The sequence below is a fragment of the Antennarius striatus genome, chromosome 12 (assembly GCF_040054535.1).
Source record: "Antennarius striatus isolate MH-2024 chromosome 12, ASM4005453v1, whole genome shotgun sequence".
NCBI lineage: Eukaryota > Metazoa > Chordata > Actinopteri > Lophiiformes > Antennariidae > Antennarius > Antennarius striatus.
The window spans coordinates 7834130-7851887 of NC_090787.1; the positions used below are offsets into that span (position 1 = coordinate 7834130).

The window sequence follows — 17758 nt, forward strand, 5'->3', positions numbered from 1 at the left end:
CAAACAGCTGGCCAGATGTTTTCCATCACCTCTGGGGAGAGCTGTCCAAGGGTTAAATTCCACGGCCTGGGGCGAGTTGCTGGCTGCAGGTCCCAGGAGAGCAGCCCTCAGTAAAAATAGCATACCATTTTGGGCTGCCCAGTACCCGGTTCCCACCACTCTGCAGACTGGGAAAAGGAGGAGGATCCTCGACCTCCCAGTGGAGAAGCAACCCTCAATGGGAGTGCAAAAAGATTGTTAAACGTACAATCCCACCTCCTCCAAAGCCTGTAGAAAATCACTGGTGCAGATTGGATTCAAATCAGTCCCACAACATGGCTTGTGGAAATAATAGGTAATGCAATGTAAACTAATGTAATCTGGTACCAGTCACAGGAATGTGTGTGTGTGTGTGTGTGTGTGTGTGTGTGTGTGTGTGTGTGTGTGTGTGTGTGTGTGTGTGTGTGTGTGTGTGTGTGTGTGTGTGTGTGTGTGTGTGTGTGTCAGTCACAATCTGGTCTACTGTAATTGGAAGTAGAAAGACGCTCCTTTGCTTTTGGAATCGGAAAGTCTTTAGCGACATCTATGGGTCATCGGCTGGTATTGCAAGATGAAAAGACACGATCAACAGTCGTGTACTTATGATATAAATCAACCCAACAACTCAGTGATCAAGCATTGAAAAACATGGCAGGATCATAACTCCATTAAATTGGTGTACAGTAACGCAGAATTGTTCTTTGTAAATTTTATATGGTCATTTTGCAAAAACTTTTGCAAAAACAGATTAGGAGAGTCTGCAAACAACTGGATGGCTTTAGGAATTCTCCTCAGGGGATTCTCCATCCTGTCCAGCATGTTAGTCCTGGAAAATGGTGTAATTAGTTGTTCGTGATTGTTGAGGGGAGCTTGGAATAAAAGCTGTTTTTAATAAGTTCTGTGTGTCTTGACAGACGGCGAGCTGTGATAGAGTTTACCTGATGGCAACACTGGAGATAAACAGTGACCTACAGGGGTGTTGTGTCCGATAATGTGTTGTTTCCTACAGCAGTGCAGCCCTGACTGGGCTGATTGCCATCGGTTATTCTGGATGTCAGTTGAGTTTAAGGACATGCAGTCTCTTAGACCTCAACTGGTAACACTGCAGATGTGTGGGTGCCTGTTCCTGTTAAAATCAATAATCAACTATATATATATAATGGGATATTTCATACATATGTATATCATATTTTGTTGAGCATTGACTGAGTTTTATAAACCTTCGCTCCTCAAGTTAAACTGATGACAGAGCTGGCACTTCCACGGGACACTAGAGGTCAGTGAAATTCAGCTTGTTGCATTTACGATCGCCTGTGAAGAGTTGCTGGTTATCAGAGTTGGTCTGAAAATAGCATGTTTGTGGCTTTAAAGTCGTTCAACAAGTGGTGATGCCCCAAATTAAGGTGCCAGGCCATAAATTTATTCAAGCTTATTTGAGTTCAACAGATGCATTTATTAAAATTAGTCATTGATCACTAGTCATACTTTTCTTACATTTCAGATCACCAGAGCAGGACTTATGTGTTTGACCCGCTTAACCACAGCAAAGAAAAGAAGTGGATCTATTTTCACCACTCTCCACAGTGGATGAAGCATTGAATGACAATGAATGAATGAATGAATGAATGAAAATGACCTGCGAACACTACTTAGGGTGACAGTAGCTCAGTCCACTAGGTCTTAAGCTGGGGACCGGAGGATGGCCGGTTCAAGGCCCATGTAGACCAAAGATTTCGGACTGTGAACTGACCTGACGAAGTGCCCTTGAACAAGGCACTATTCCCTTTATGAGTTGCTAATGGGGTTGTACCACGGAGGAGCTGCCCGTCGCTCTACCCCTTACTATATGTACATGCCCACAGGCCCTTTGTGTGTGTGTGTGTCAGGGCCTGTACACGTATAAAACATACCCGTGTGAAATATATATAGACCGTGAGTAGAAAAAAAAATTTCCAAGGGGATTATTAAAGTACATTCCTTCTTTCTTCTTCTTCTCCTTAAAATGTAACCATCAACCATCACCTCATCAAGATTCACCCCTACTCAAAAATCTCGACAAAATCTGTCTGAGTCAAATACCCTCCTCCATCTCTTGCTGGTTGAGATAAAATGTCAAGCTGAGACTGTATCTCCTCTGCAATGTGGACGAGACCTAAATTAACCAAATGATTAAAACCAGGAAGCTGTGATTTTTATTCCCTTGGAAGATATCCATTGGTTTTTACAACCACTAAATTTACTGCCATCAAGAGTCAATAAGATCAAAGTTCAGTGTGAACGAATGAATCTAAATACAACACATCAACCCTCCCCCCACATTCCTCCTTCTCCCAACCTTTTTTCACTCCTGCCATTAAATTAATGTTTTGTATTATCAGAAATTTTAAGCCATGAGCCATACCGATACTTTGACTTTTCTGTTGTACTTTATTTAGCAAATCGTCTGCCTGCAAGGACAGCTACCATCTGAGGCATTTCTCCGTCCTCAAACAACCACTCAGTCAGACGTTACCAAGACGACGCACGTGCCCTGCAAAGTTAGTTAACCCGACTGACTTTATTGAGTTGTTGCGGTGTCAACACTGATTTCATTATTGAGACAGGGAGTTTAGGATGTAGATGTCAACACACTGGCCATCGGCCTGCTGATTTACTTTGGCATAAATCTATGCAGTGATTTAAAGCGATCCACAACTCGAAACCAGAAACAGAGTAGATGTCATTGGGAGGAAATTAATCTTGTGTTCATTCAATGCACAATAAAGAAGGTGAATTTTGAGGCTTGAAGGTCATCTTGTTTTGTTTTTTCTGTTTTTCTTGTACTATGTTTGAGTTCGGATAAATAAAACATTTCCAAGGACATTTCTACATATGGTAAAGTTAATTCATTTTCTGCTTTTTTTAAAAATCAGTAGTCTGTTCAGCTCTTTTTCATGATTCCCCTCGGTGCTAACAGATGCTGACATGCAGACACAGAAACAGAGAACAAGTATGCGATGTAGATTAGAAATAAAATCAGACAGGGACGGACCCCAGCAGACGGAGTCAAAGACACAGTCTTACATTACTGCCCCTGGCAATGAGTCAAGCAGTCTGGGGGCTGGAAGAGGTATGATTAATGAGTGTTACTAGGGGGTGGAGAGTTTGTGTCCCCACTCACCCTTGTGTCACCAGCATACTCAATGGCTTCATCAATTTGTAGCCATTATCACGTCAATAGGCATGAATGGAGGGAAGAGGGGAGTTAAGGATGAAGGGGTGAAATGGGCTTCTGCTGTACCATCTGTGGACGGCTGAAAGTGAATGAAGCCAGGAGAGATCACTTCAGTGACCTGATATGTGTGTGTATTGAATGCATACTTAGCTTATTAAGTTATTAGCAAACATAGAAAAAGCAATATTTGGAATGAACTTTTTATTTAAATGATCTGAACTGATCTTTGATGGTTTACTATCATACTGTTCCTTTTGGCAGCTATGAACACGACAATCACAATTGATGATCTAATCTTCTCTACAGACGGATGGATGTTCTCCTTTTTCATCTTTAAAAAAAAACAAAGAACAACTTTTATGATGTAGGCTAAATGTCTGCTGGGGGTCGTTACAGTGAGTTATCTTTATCCATGTCAGCCTTCTTCTGCATCTTTCTCTCTCACACTGACTGCTGTCATGTCTTCCCTCACTACATCCATGCACCTTCTCTTTGGTCTTACCCTCTTCCCTGGTTGGTAGCTCCATCCTCAACACCCTTTTAGCAATCTACTCATGACCTCTACTCTGGACATGTCCAAACCATCGAAGTCTGCTCTCTCTAACTTTGTCTCCAAAGCCTCTCATCTTGGCTGGTCCTCTGATGAACCTGTTTCTGATCCTATCCAACCTGATCACTCCTAGAGAGAACCTCAACATCTTCTTTCTGCTACCTCCTGTCTTCTTTTCAGCGGCACTGTCTTTGTCCATCATGGCCTCGCCACTTTCTTATAAACTTTGTCTTTCATTCTAGCGGAGACTCTTCTGTCACATAAGGCACCTGACACTTTCCTCCACCCGATCCAGCCTGCTTGGATCCGTTTTTTCTCCTCTTTACCACACTCACCATTGCTCTGGTCTGTTTACCCCAAGTATTAAGAGTCCTCCACCTTTACCATTTCTTCTCCCTGTAGCCTGACATTTCCTTCTCCACTCCTCTTATTTATGCACAAAATATTATTTTTACATTGGTTAATCTTCATTCCTCTAAATGTTCCTCCAACTGCTCCTGGCTTTCACTGCAGATCACAGTAACATCTGCGAACATCATGGTCCATTGGGATTCCAGTTAAAAAAATATTTGGCTTAGTTCAGTTTTGCATTGAAACAAATATCAAATTGTTACTGAACACATGTAGAACATGTAGGACTAAGCTAAGGCTGTCACAGGTTTTGCAGTCACATTTTACACTGATGACAGGTCTATAATACCTGTATTTTCTTGACCCCCACTTTTTTTTTGTACCACCAATAGTCGCATTGCCTGCATTCCCAACATAGGCCTTTCTCCTGCTGATACTGTGTGTAATAACTAACAAATGCATTCGTTATATAATTCTGAGGAGGACACAATGTCACCCCAAATAAAAAAACATAATAATTCAGGCAGCAAAAGACAAAACTTCAATATAATTTTATAGAATTGCCAAAAAACATGTTTTAAATTCCCATGATATCGCAAGAGACTCAAAAGTTTAACTTAGAATGCCCTCAATTGACACTCACAATCAAATTGGTTGAACATTTTTGGAAGGAGACTAAAACATTTTACAAACTGAAGGTACATCTTTATTCCATGATCGGTGTGTTTGCAGGGGATAAAATGTTGATATTAGCACAGACTATATATCTATTAATTTTACTAAATTAATGTATCTTTGACTTGGTAAAATTACTGTAAATTTTTATAATCAAACTGAGCCATTTTTGCTTGAACAAGTAAAACTATAAATTATCACTGGCTTTAATGTCATGTGTCTAGACCTGTGTGAAGGACTGCATGTGCATGTGAAAACAAGCAGCTGTGGAATTGATAAGGACAAGTAAATAGTTCCACACACATCATGAGGTGCTCATATATAGATAAAAAACAGGATGGAAGTAACTCTGACCGCTGAGCAAACATCACTGTGATCACATGAACCAGCCCAACATCCCAGACCTGTGCTCTAAGAAAAAAAATTATCATCACGGTCAGTTGTTCTTCTTCCCCTCCCCCCTTTCTTTGCATTGCTCTGCGGTCATTCTTCTTGCTATCTTTTCATCCCGTAGTAGCAGGAATTAGCCTAAATAAAAGGTGGACCCTTTTCCCCGTCTGAACTCTATTAGGCTGCTCCCTTTTCCAATTGTCTGCTAATTTTCTTTTCATATTAATAAAGAGATCTTTAAAAAGACTAGTCTGAAACAAAGATCTCAATCCAAACTGGACCAAGGCATACAGTAGCTTGAAAATCTGTAAACCATTACTTCCCTCCTGGGATGTTTTGTTTTTTTGTGGCAGAGTGATGCGTAGAACAGACTTTTAATTAGTCCAGACTGAAGCAATAGCAATAATGAGTCATCATCACATTACTGCAACTGATTAAATTGTTCAAACTTGCCATCAGACAAGTAACATCTGGGATGGGAGCAATGGGATGGTAGAAACAGTGGAGCAGAAGGTAGAAACAAACATGAACGGGGGTAGGTAAAGTAAGGGACATTATGAGGGAGGGGGGCATCAATTAGGGAAATGAAATCTCATCTTCAGTGTGGAACAACATACATCAAATAGACAATCCCCTCCTCTGACCATGTCATTCCCGCCTCTGTGAAAACAACCAATTATAACAAAGCTAATCCCCTTGTTAACCGCCTGATGACTTCTCTGACAGCACCTGCTGTTGTATACAAACACCCAGACCAGCAAACACATTCTGTACAAATAAAAATATTCCAGTGAAGTTCAAAAGTCTATTTTTGTGAGTGTTTACAGTGTTGTACACTTATAGTTCTAATGCAGTACTGGCAAATGTCCAAATATTATCTGTGGGGACAGTAAGCTGACTTTGTTTCTTAATGTTTGTATCATCAGATACGAAAGCGGAAATAAAGTATTCTTTTGCATCACAAGCTTTAAACCAAGGCTGAAAACCTGTTACTGTATTTTGCTCATCCTCTGACTACATAGATAAAGTCATCAATGCCCACATAAGTCCTTACATCGACACTGAAGAAGGAGACTGTGTCAACAACAACAAACGATCGCAGTAGGCTGTGATAATGTACCTACGAAGTATAAAGCTGCAAAAGCAATGAGACTTTAGGGGGAAATTTTTACTTTCCCTCATAATATTTTCTATCATTTCTCATGCCTCACTTAAAATATAGCTACACTGTTCTAAACAACTTCTATTTCACCCACTGGCTCATACCTACAATATGAACAAAGAGTATGCATGGAATATTCATTTCAAATCTGCCTTTAATGAATAACATAAAAATGGGGTTTTACTCTTTCTCGCCCGGTAATTTAACCCTTTTCCTCACAACATTTCAAGGCAGAATTATCCCTATTGTTGATTGAGCTCAAAAGCTATTGTATATAGATTCTAAGATTTACTTCATATCCATGCTTAGATTAACAGAAGCAGTATGAACAACATGATTTAACAAGAAATCACTTAGTGTAATAAATATTTTTCAAATCAAACCCACAAATTACAAAGGTATCATGGTATAGGACATGTGTCACCAATATTGCTTATTTCATCTTTTATCCAAATTGCTTTAAAGCTATAAATTACCAAGCAGGTCCTTTAAGCACATGGAAACTAATGCTGAAGCATATACGACAATGTAATCTGGATCGCCTAACCTACACTCACCTTCCTCCTCCTCCTCCTCCTCCTCCTCCTCCTCCAGCTGTTTATTGTTTAATCTTGCACACATACAACAACACAGCTATTTTTCATTTGAAATTTTCAAATGGAGCGAAATGATTTGGTAGTGTCAGGCGCAGTGGTGATAGAAGAATTATGTGTTTCATTTCATCACCTCGCCCTAACCTTTACACACAAACGTGCGCATACATGCAAACACATGCACGCAACTGGTCTGATTAAATCCGCAAACATGGATTGGTGGGAGTGTCTTTGGACAACGAAGCTAATTGAACTATCCTTATTCTGACAGAGTGAGGGGTGTGGAGAGAAGATGGGGACTGGATTAAATTAGCAGGAGTATTAGTACTATAAAAGATGTATAGAATGGAAACAAATCAGAACAGGGTACATTCAACTAAACAATACCAATGGAGAAAAAATGTTAACAGCACATTTTTACCTGCCTTCATACCTGGAATATACCACCAATAGTAGCACATCATGTCAATATTAATCAATCAGAGAAAGAGCGCAAAGGAGCATGATTTACAATGTGTGGAAATCTCAATAAGTGTGGGGTTTGGCATTGATTGGTGGGTCACACTCATGACTTTCAAAAAAGGAAGCCAGACAGTGCTGTCAGACACATCATAAGTGACACATTGGTGTGAGAATTTCACTCCATAGGTCTATGATTATTGTAATAACGCTAAAACTACCCAAATGAAATTTAATAAACTTTATGACTATTTCTTTATTCTCTCACAGGAAGGTGATATTCCTTAAATGACAACTTTTTATACCCTTGACATATTGCCAAGGACTAAGGCATCAGTTTGCTCAAAATGTGGGCGCTTGATGATTGAGGGAAATATCCAGTTATAGAAGAAACTGCATTTGCAAAGGGGTTTGAATAAGTTTACAACAACTCGTGTAATAGCATGTTTTTGAACCAGGTTGCTCTGCAGCAGTCTGGCTGTCTTACAGAGCAACAGATGTTTAACTGCAACCACTCCGCCGGCACCGTCTTTGTGTGTTGACCAGCCCTACGTGTGTCTGTTCCCTCCCCTCATTCACCGACCTCGGTTCAGCCTTAATTAGTTATGTGCCTCTTCTCCTTCCACCCCTGAAGGCTCAGCTCATCTCACTGTTTACTGTGCTAAGTAATAATCATACAATCTCAGCTCTCCTCCTCCTACCTCCCCTCTTTTCCCCTCCTCTTGCCCCCTTCTGATCCTCCCCCTTGTCCTCCTCATTATGGCCCGGTCTCAGTTGTGACAGCCATCATTAATCAACTCGTTTGGAACGATGTTGAACCTTGCAACCCCGAACACCCACCCCAGCTCAACCAGGAAGTGTTCTATTCCCCTAAGGCCCATTAGGCCAATCAGAGCTGAACAGGGACATGGCAATAGATGCAACAATAGAAACCAAAAGCAGATATTAGACTTTAAACCACAATAGGACACAGACAGCAGGAGAACAACAAGCTCTATTGTGTTCTATCTGATGGGGATTTGGGGGGATGCTCTTATAGCCTCAGTGTCTCCTGGGGTACATAATCATGCTTTACTTATGAACACACTGACCCTCCTAAGCAATGTCATTCACATGTGCTAAGGAGGCTAATTTCTGTGTCCACCGTGGCTAAATTGTTGTGTTTTTTACATTTTAATCTATAACATATAATCAAACAATGATATGTTCTCAACTACTCTGGTCACCAATGTTGTAAAATTTAAATAAATGGCAACTTTATTTTTTGGCACATTGCCATTGCTGTACATATAATTAATAGAAATGTTTTTATCATAAAATTGCTTTGGGGTTAGCCTCTGCCTCTTCTCCTGCCATATTCCTTTGCAGCATTCATAAGTGATGTAACCTTTTATTCCTTTTACCTAAAGAGGTCTGCCACTTTCGCCCACTGGGTTAACCTCTTTTACATTTGTGTGTGAATAGAGGAACCATGAATAGGTCTTTTACTGCTGCGGGAAGAGAGGAGCTTTAGCCCGAGTGGTTGGTCTGAGTTTCCCAGATGTGTTCTTGTCTGTTTTGACTCTGTGATCTGCATTGTTGGCCTTGTCTATGTGTTTGTGTATGTGTATGTCTTCCCTGTCTATGTGAAAGGTGGTACTAACCCACAAGAAATTTTAGGAAATTAGTGAAACCGCATCTCATCTTGTATGTCTGTTCAGCAAATTGAATGAAAATATGTTGTACCAAACCTGTTCTGAAGGAATATGTGTTCCATTCACCAATCTGTTCTGACCTTATTTAATTAGTGCTGTTTTAGATGAAGGAATGCCGCTGATGAACAGCATTCACTTTACATCAGAATTAACAGTGTCAACCTCATAAACCTGATTGTTCTATTCATAGATCACATATATATATATATATATACAAAGTATCAAGTTTAGATTGTTATCTGTTTGTGAACAGATAAATGCTGTGTCATGGGTTACCTTAACACAAAGACTTCTTTGTTAAGGGTTATTAAAATGGCAATTTAATGACCATCAATCAGTTAGATTATATGCCAACATTACAGCCCTCAGGGGTGTGAAATTTCAAAAGCTGTGTCTGCTACATCGACAGAGCCTTATCTCAAACAATGATATTTGTGCTTAGGCATCACTGTCATTAAACAGTGTGTTGTACAAACTTTATTAAAGGTGAGATAAATCATGTCCCACTCTCTCCTATCTAACGCAGAAGACATCACAGAGTGTTAATGATTTTACAGCTGGCGCTTTTACAACCTCCCTCCTATCCTGGTGTTTCATGCATTGCTCCAACCTGTCCAACTATCAAGGGGAAAAAATCCAATTACTGACAAACAAGGCATTTGTTTCACCAGAGATAGCCTCTGATTTGAAACTGAATCACTTTCTTTGATGAAAACCCTAAAAAGAAATAGAAAGGTGATAAAACAAAACTGTGTTGCACACGTCTGCATGCGCACACACACTTGCATGTGCTTTCATAAGCTGTTTAGTTTAATGTCGTAGTTCAACAGGTGTTGCTACATCCCCCTTCAAAGCGCTGATGTATTGTAATTGTCAGTGTTTGTCTGTTCTTTCGTCCGTTTGTTTGTCCACCAAATATCTTTGCAACCGTTGCAGATAGAAAGATGAAACAAAAAACACATTACTCGGGCGGCAAAGGGGATGAAAATAAGATGATGACCTTGACTTTGAGAAAACTAGGTCAAGATCAAATTTCAACTTTTGTACACCCAGGAACTGGGTAAGATAGAAAGACGAGGGAGAAGGCCAGTGTGAGTAAGACCATAGATCAAAGCTAGTGCTGGTCAGAGCACTAGCTTTGATCTTTGACCTATGCAAGTAGGTCAGGGTAAAATTTTGAATTCAGGGGTGTCGCGAGATGTTGCAGTCTGTGACTGGCTTGTTTGTCTTTGAAGTGAAAGCAGCCCGTTTTACCAGACTTTTTATCAGTCCTGCATAAACCAGGTGCAGGTGTAACTTTCGCAGAGTCTGCATGTAAATTTAAAATGAAAATGAACGAGTCCATCTGAAACCTTAATGTGACAAATCCCCCAACAACAGGAAGACATTTCACTGCAAACATGAATTTAGAATCAGTCTTTACTTGTACAAATAAATTGTTGCAAGACTTTTATGATGTTTCATGTAGTTATGCGCTATTTTATGTATACAGCTGATTATTTATGTAATATAATATACATATACCATTTATGACAAGATTTTGTCTCAAATATTCACACCATGTTGGATGTCTACAGCAGGAAGAGAAAATTAGTTTGCTCTCTGACACTTTACTGCCTCTTTATCTGCTCGGGTCTGATGATGAGAGCCAATCATAGCAGCAACCACTGATAAGAAGGGACGGGTTTCTGAACATCAGCAGCCAATAAAACTTAATTAAGAGTTAGCTGTGAATGATTAATTTCTCCTAAGCGCTATTAAAGTAATAAAAGGAATATGCTTTTTAAATGTGTATATGTGTGTGTGTCACATGCATCACTTGCTTTTGAATGGGTTTTATAATGTGCAACTGTGTGTGAGAAAACCTAAAGTCAGTTACACCTGTGACATGCATAATGTGTGATTTAAATATAAGACAGATATAAAATGTAAATGCTTTTTCTAGCTCCTTTCTGTCCATTGTTACATTGATATAAACAGAAAAGCTTATAATTTTCCAAGATTGGTCTAGAATCCCAACTAGGCTCATCTGCTGATATACAATTGAGTGGATGTATAATGAAGAGTACACCCTGCCACGGAGCTTGACGGCTCTGTCCAATCACAACGGAGCAAACTTTATAGCGCTGCTGGAGTGAGTGGATGATCTCGACTCACGGGACTCATGTGGAGTAGGTCAAAGAAGACACATCTTTAAGGAAAAGGCTTGGCTTTCTGAAATAGTTTAATTCAAAAGGACTCTCGACCAACACTCGTTGATATCCGACTTAGTGGGGCAGAATGACCACCCCAATGGAAAAATCTAAAAACTTTCTCATCGATGCGCTACTTGCGCACGACGTGGAGCAGCGGGCGGATAGCGATGGTGCGTCCGGGTTGTACTACAGTAAGAGCCGCGATGGCAGCCCGGCATCAAACTGCGACTCAGAGACACCTTCTCCTCATCCAATTCCACTAAACTCCCCTCCAGCCCAGCCGGGACTCCTGTCAAAATCCCCATTTTTTAATGTGTCCCAATCAGGAATCACTGGTTTTCACCAAGGGGGTATACTGGGATTGCACCCGGGCTCCCTGTATCATCTGGCGGCCCTCGGAGGCCAACAACACGCCTTCATGTACCCTGGATTCACGCAGCTGGTGCAGCCTTACCAGGAGCAATTGAAGGGGTCAACTACGGCTGCAACGCTCGCCCTGGAACACTGGATCAAAGCCGGGATGATGATACCCAAAATGGGGGAGTATGGAGGTGAGTGCGTCTCCTTGTCTCCTGCAGAAGAAACTTTGGCTTCATGCGTCTGCGTCTTTCAACTCAAGTGACGCGTATGTTTGAACTTGTTTGTCAAGCTTAATGATGATGATAATAATGAAAATAACAACAATCATCATCATTTTTAAGTGCGCACCCTCTGTTTTACAAATGGTGATTGTAACCCTGGAGTTAAAAAAAAAAAGAAAAAAAGATTCCAACATATTTGTAAGCAACAAATTAAAATGTTTCTTATTACATGATCTGCATTTTCTGTTGAAGAAACTTTTTATTGTTTATCACTTCTATTTTTTGTGAAATAATAGCTTTGGCTAATTTTCAGACAAACATATTTAGGAATAATACATGACAATGGATTAATCCTAGCTCAGATTAATTTGAAAAAATCATAATGTGGAACTCTTTTTTTCCCAGTGTGTTTGCCAAAGATCACTGACTGACTGACTTCAGTGTGTTTTTAAGTTAGTACTTGTGCAGGTATTGGTTGTGAAAGGACCACAACATTGAAATGTTGTGACTTAAGGATAATTTATCTTGTAAAATAAATAATGTGCGACATTACCAGCAGAGGTAACACCTGAAATAGACCTACTACTTAATCAAATGATAACATTTACAGTGTTTTCATTAAGATAATGCTCCTCTGTGATGGTTTATTACCCCTCTAAAGCAATATTCTCTCACCACCACCTCACATCATGGCCATAAATGTTAACACAGAGAGAGAAAGATATACACGCAGGAAGACAGGCAATGCCCAGGATTGGTCCAAGCAATTAAATAAAAACCATACTGGAAGGTGTCAGGATCTATGAGGATTTATCCAAAAGGAATAAGTCGGATTCTTTCTTTCTTAATTGAAATAATGTGCAAACAGATGACAATGATCTTATGTTACTACTTGTTTTGCTCTGCAACAACATTTTTTTTTTCTCCGTTCATTATAACTCAGTCCCAGCCCAGGTTGGTTTTTTGGGGAAATGTCGCAGACCCAGGACGGCTTTCACCAGCCAGCAGCTGCTGGAACTAGAAAACCAGTTTAAGCTCAACAAGTACCTGTCGAGGCCGAAACGCTTTGAGGTGGCCACAGCGCTCATGCTGACTGAGACTCAGGTGAGTGAGTCAGAGGTTGTGTGCTGCTTTGCGTCGTTTTATCCCAAGGTGCATTGTCTCCATACTCCTCAAGTTGTGTTTTGTTGCATTTTAGACACCACAGTCACACATTTCTCTAATGTCAATCCTTGAAATATGTTTTATGCGTGTTTTTAACTGACTGATGGGGAATATTGTTACCTTTCAAACAAAACCTAACTGCTAACTGAGCATTATTGTAAATTTGAATCTACTGACACATGGGTTATGGATGAGATCGAAATGCTCAATTCCAGCATCCGGGATTTTAATATATGTTGTATTAGCTTTATTTCTAAAACATCATTTAGCTTTTCTTTTCAGCTAAGACATAATTTGTCTGCACCTAAATGAAGGCCTGTTGTGTCTCCATTAAAATATTGGAAATTTGTTTGAGGAGGGTTTTTGTGATCTATTTATTGGCAAAATGTTAGAATAACAGGATTTATGGTAAAGAGTGTAAACAAAGGTGATAAGATTTATTTCAAAGCATCATCCTCACTAATTTTGATTATTTCAGGTGAAAAGTAATTAATGGGACTTGGTCTCTTTAAATTGATTCAGTATGATTTTAAGATAAGTGATTTAACAATTCAGTTGTTATTGCAGATGACATTGTGATCTGTAGAGAGAGCAGGGAACAGGTGAAGGAGAAGCTAGAGAGGTGGAGGCTTGTCCTGGAAAGGAGAGGAATGAAGGTTAGCCGCGATAAGACAGAGTACATGTGTGTGAATGAGAGGGACCCAAGTGGAAGATTTTAAATTGAAGTGGAAGAGTGAGGTTACAGGGAGAAGAGATCAAGAAGGGAAAGGATGTAAGTACTTTGGGTCAACAGTCCAGACCAATGGATAGTGTGGAAAAGAGGTGAAAATGCATGTACAGGCAGGATGGAACGGGTGGAAAAAAGTGTCAGGTGTGATGTGTGATAGAAGAGTTTCAGCTAAAATGAAAGGAAAGTCGTACAAAACTGTGGTGAGACCAGCGATGTTGTTTGGTCTAGAGACAGTGTCACTGAGAAAAAGACAGGAGGCAGAGCTGGAGGTAGCAGAGATGAAGATGCTGAGGTTCTCTTTGGGAGTGACCAGGAAGGATAGGATCAGGAATGAGTACATCAGAGGGACAGTACATGTTAGAGGTTTTGGAGATAAAGTCAGAGAGGCCAGACTGAGATGGTTTGGACATGTCCAGAGGAGAGATAGTGAATATATTAGTAGAAGGATGCTGAGTTTTGAACTGCGAGGTAGAAGGCCTAGAGGAAGACCAAAGAGGAGGTTTATGGATGTAGTGAAAGAGGACATTAAGGTAGTTGGTATGAGAGAGGAGGATGCAAAAGACAGTTAGATGGAGGGAATTGATTCACTGTGGCGACCCCTGAAGGGAAAAGCCAAAAGGAGAAGTAGAAAAATTCTATTAGAAAAATTTGCAAGAGTCTAAAAGTAAGATATGTGAAAATTAATGAGCTTAGTATGACTTTGAAATAGCTGAAATGACCTACTTTTTTATAACATTTTCTACAACAAAATACCTAAAACAAGTACAACATGTCCTACGACCACACAACTAAATATGTACTTTATGATTCCTGTTTCCTCCATCAGGTTAAGATTTGGTTCCAGAACAGACGTATGAAATGGAAGAGAAGTCGCAAAGCCAAGACGCAAACCACTCCATCCTCTCCACAGACTGACACGAAAGGAACCAGTATAGATTTTAGCTCCAAACCGCGGTGTGATTCACACAGCTCAAGCCTAGAGGATGAAGACGAGTTAGAGGGGGAAGATGAAGATGAAAAAGAGGATATTGAAGTGCTAAGAGAAGGTCCTTTAGATTCTGTGGGCTTTATAAGGCATGGGACAGGGCACTACAGCGCTTACTCAGAGGAGGAGCTTGAGGGGGGAGGGCCAATAGCAAGTAGTGGGATTTTCCCATAATTGTATAGTTTACCATGCTTTTTCTCTATATTTTTAGGTTTAGTACTCTTTACAAAAGTAATCTGGTGCAAAAAAAACCACAGCAAAATGAAGATGATTATTCATTTTTTACTGTTAAACCCATAACTGTTTCTGGAACTCCCAAATTACTGAAAGGGCACATCAACCTCATCACTTAGAACTGGATATGAATATTGAGCTGTTATCAGTTCAGTGGTCAGTAATTCATCTCATTAACGACTTCAGATTCAGTAAATATTTATGACTTATGAGTGCTTGGCTGAGACACTAGAGGACAAATTGAAAATGTACGCTTTTGCCCGACTAGACCCACAGAACTTACTTATTTATGAATGTACATGTATACTTTAATTGTATGAATGGAGGTGACAAAACTTTTAATGGAGTAGTTAAAGTGACACAGAAATAACTAATAATGTTGAGGCTCATGATATAAAGAGTACCACTGTTACCTAGTTCTCAGTAATCTGTTACAAATGGTGGGCAAATATTCCACATATATTTTCAAGAGAATTTTAGAAAATAATGGATTCATTTTAACCATGATAAAGATTAGGGGTGTTAGGTGCGGTAAGAGAAATGTTAATGTGTGTATTGATCTATTTTTTCGACTATGTTCAGAATTTTGTTATACAAATTTTGTTGAAGCTCTATTTTATTTAGTCAATACCACAAACGGACACATACGAAAACATGCGCACACACACACACACACATAGAAATGGCTGCATGTACATTGCTGTATGGTTTTTGAAGTTTCGTGTATAATGTCATCTCAATGTATTTTGTTAACTGTTCTTGTGACGAGCATGATATGTTGTCAATATAATTTAACATATTTAATATATTTTACTTTACAAAAAAAACTAAAATAACTTTGTGGAAGCAATAGTTTAAAAAATAAAGTTTAATTAATGTGTGTTGAGTGGAGTAATTTCAGACTGAGGCGGAGACTAACAATGAGTGCAATAAAGTTCAATTATTTTATGAAAATCTGGCATGGGTTAGCATATTTTGATTATTTTAATGATCTCATCTTCTCACAAAACATGCTTACATTCCGCTTCAAAGCGGTGATGTAATTGTCAGCGTTCTTGTGTGTGTTTGTCCGTTTGCTCGCTCATTCGTTAGTCCACCAAATAGCTTCGCAACAGTTTCAGATAGAATGATAAAACAAAAAGCACATTACTCGGGCGGCAAACGAGATGTAAATGAGATGACCTTGAGAAAACTAGATCAAGGTCAAATTTCAACTTTTGTGCACTCAGGAACCAGATAAGATAGAAAGACGAGGGAGAAGGCCAGTGCGAGTAAGACCATAGATCAAAGCCAGTGCTTTGATCTATGAAAGTAGGTCCGAGCACTAGAGAGTAGGATTAGAGTAGGACTAGCTTTGATATTTGACTTATGCAAGTAGGTTAGGGTAAAAATTTTAATTGTAATTTTTAATTTAATTAAATTGTAATCATTGTGTAAAATCCAGTGGAAATATTATACATAGATTAGCATATGTGGCAGCTCCAGGGTGGATTTCGAATCGAGTTTGCTTAATTTTAAACTGTCCTTTAATTAGTAATAGCCAACAATGCCACCTTGGGAATTTCACCCATGGAGATAGTTTTATCAACCCAAACAGTTTAAGACACACAGGTTCGTTCTATTCAATGAGGGCATGAGACGTGGTTCCAAGTTCAAACAATTACATTTATTTTCAACAAGTTTTAAAAATAAATCTTTAAAAATTTACCACACACACGGGGAGGGACAACCTTCTTCAGGTGCTGAGGCTCATCGACAGCGCAGTGGTTGTGGAACACAAAATGGGATTCCCAGGGAAGAAAAGCACCCCAATCACTCGGGGCACACACTAACACACACCCAGTGAAACATTCAAATTCGGGGATCACAGCACACCATAAGAGGGAACCCCCACCAGGGCACCAGGAACCACCACCGTCTGCTCCCAGCAACTGAAAAGGTGAAAAACAAAAAGGGAATTAGTGGGTCACACACACCAAAAGGTAACCAAAATACAACTCAAACTAATATTAATTACACTAAGCAATAAGGGTGGCACCCCCCCCTCCAGATAACTAATACAAAGTAACATGCGCTGCCAAACCAACAAAATGGCTCAATAATTAAACCCAAAACCAATATTCATTTACACAGAAAAAAAAACAAATGCATCAAACACAAGGAAAATAATTAGGTACTTAAAAAAATAAAGGAATAAAGCAATGAGAAATTATTTAAGCCAACTCATGGAAACAAATTCAACCAAAAATATGTTTGCCCACGAACTTAATCCAAAAATAAAATGAAAAAAAAAAACCCGAAAAGAAAAGAAGAGAAACAAACAAGAAGTAACTACAACCCAAGATAACCCCGCTGATCTCAGTCAGTCATTAAGATTACGTTTAAAATCTGGGAGAAAGTCAGCTTTACATTAACAATATACAGCATGTGGTCCAGTCAGACGTGCAGCTCTCACGGGTTTTATCCTTCAGACTCCTTGACAGCGACCGACTCTAGGTCCCAGCTGGGTTAGCAGCCGGAGCGTCGACTGCACGGAGCGCCTGGAGAGTCTTGTAGCTGCAGCAGGCGAAAAAGGAGCTGCCGACACCGAGTCAGGATTGGGGGCCGCAGACACTAAAGCCAGCAGAAAGCAGCAGCGAAGAGAGGCCAGCAACACATGGCCAGAGGACGCAGTCAAAACAGCGACAACTAGCAGAGCAGAGCCGAGGCGAAGCAGGGCAAAGCAGCATCCACGAAGCAACAAGCTACGATGTTCTTACAATA

The 17758-nt window shown here is 39.8% G+C and overlaps 1 protein-coding gene across 1 annotated transcript; it reads left to right on the plus strand.

The window, feature by feature from the left end:
• The first annotated feature begins 11287 nt into the window (after nt 1-11287).
• Nucleotides 11288-15758, plus strand: LOC137605334 (motor neuron and pancreas homeobox protein 1-like). Its single transcript, XM_068329915.1, has 3 exons — nt 11288-11852; nt 12826-12986; nt 14603-15758. Exons 1-3 carry the CDS (start codon nt 11387-11389, stop codon nt 14933-14935), a joined length of 960 nt encoding a protein of 319 aa, XP_068186016.1. The 5' UTR covers nt 11288-11386; the 3' UTR covers nt 14936-15758.
• Nucleotides 15759-17758: the final 2000 nt, after the last annotated feature.

Coding starts and splice junctions, on each gene's coding strand:
- LOC137605334 (XM_068329915.1), top strand. CDS start 11,387: ATGACCACCCCAATGGAAAAATCTAAAAACTTTCTCATCGATGCGCTA. Junction 11,853..12,825: donor CAAAATGGGGGAGTATGGAG/GTGAGTGCGTCT, acceptor ATTATAACTCAG/TCCCAGCCCAGGTTGGTTTT. Junction 12,987..14,602: donor TCATGCTGACTGAGACTCAG/GTGAGTGAGTCA, acceptor TTCCTCCATCAG/GTTAAGATTTGGTTCCAGAA.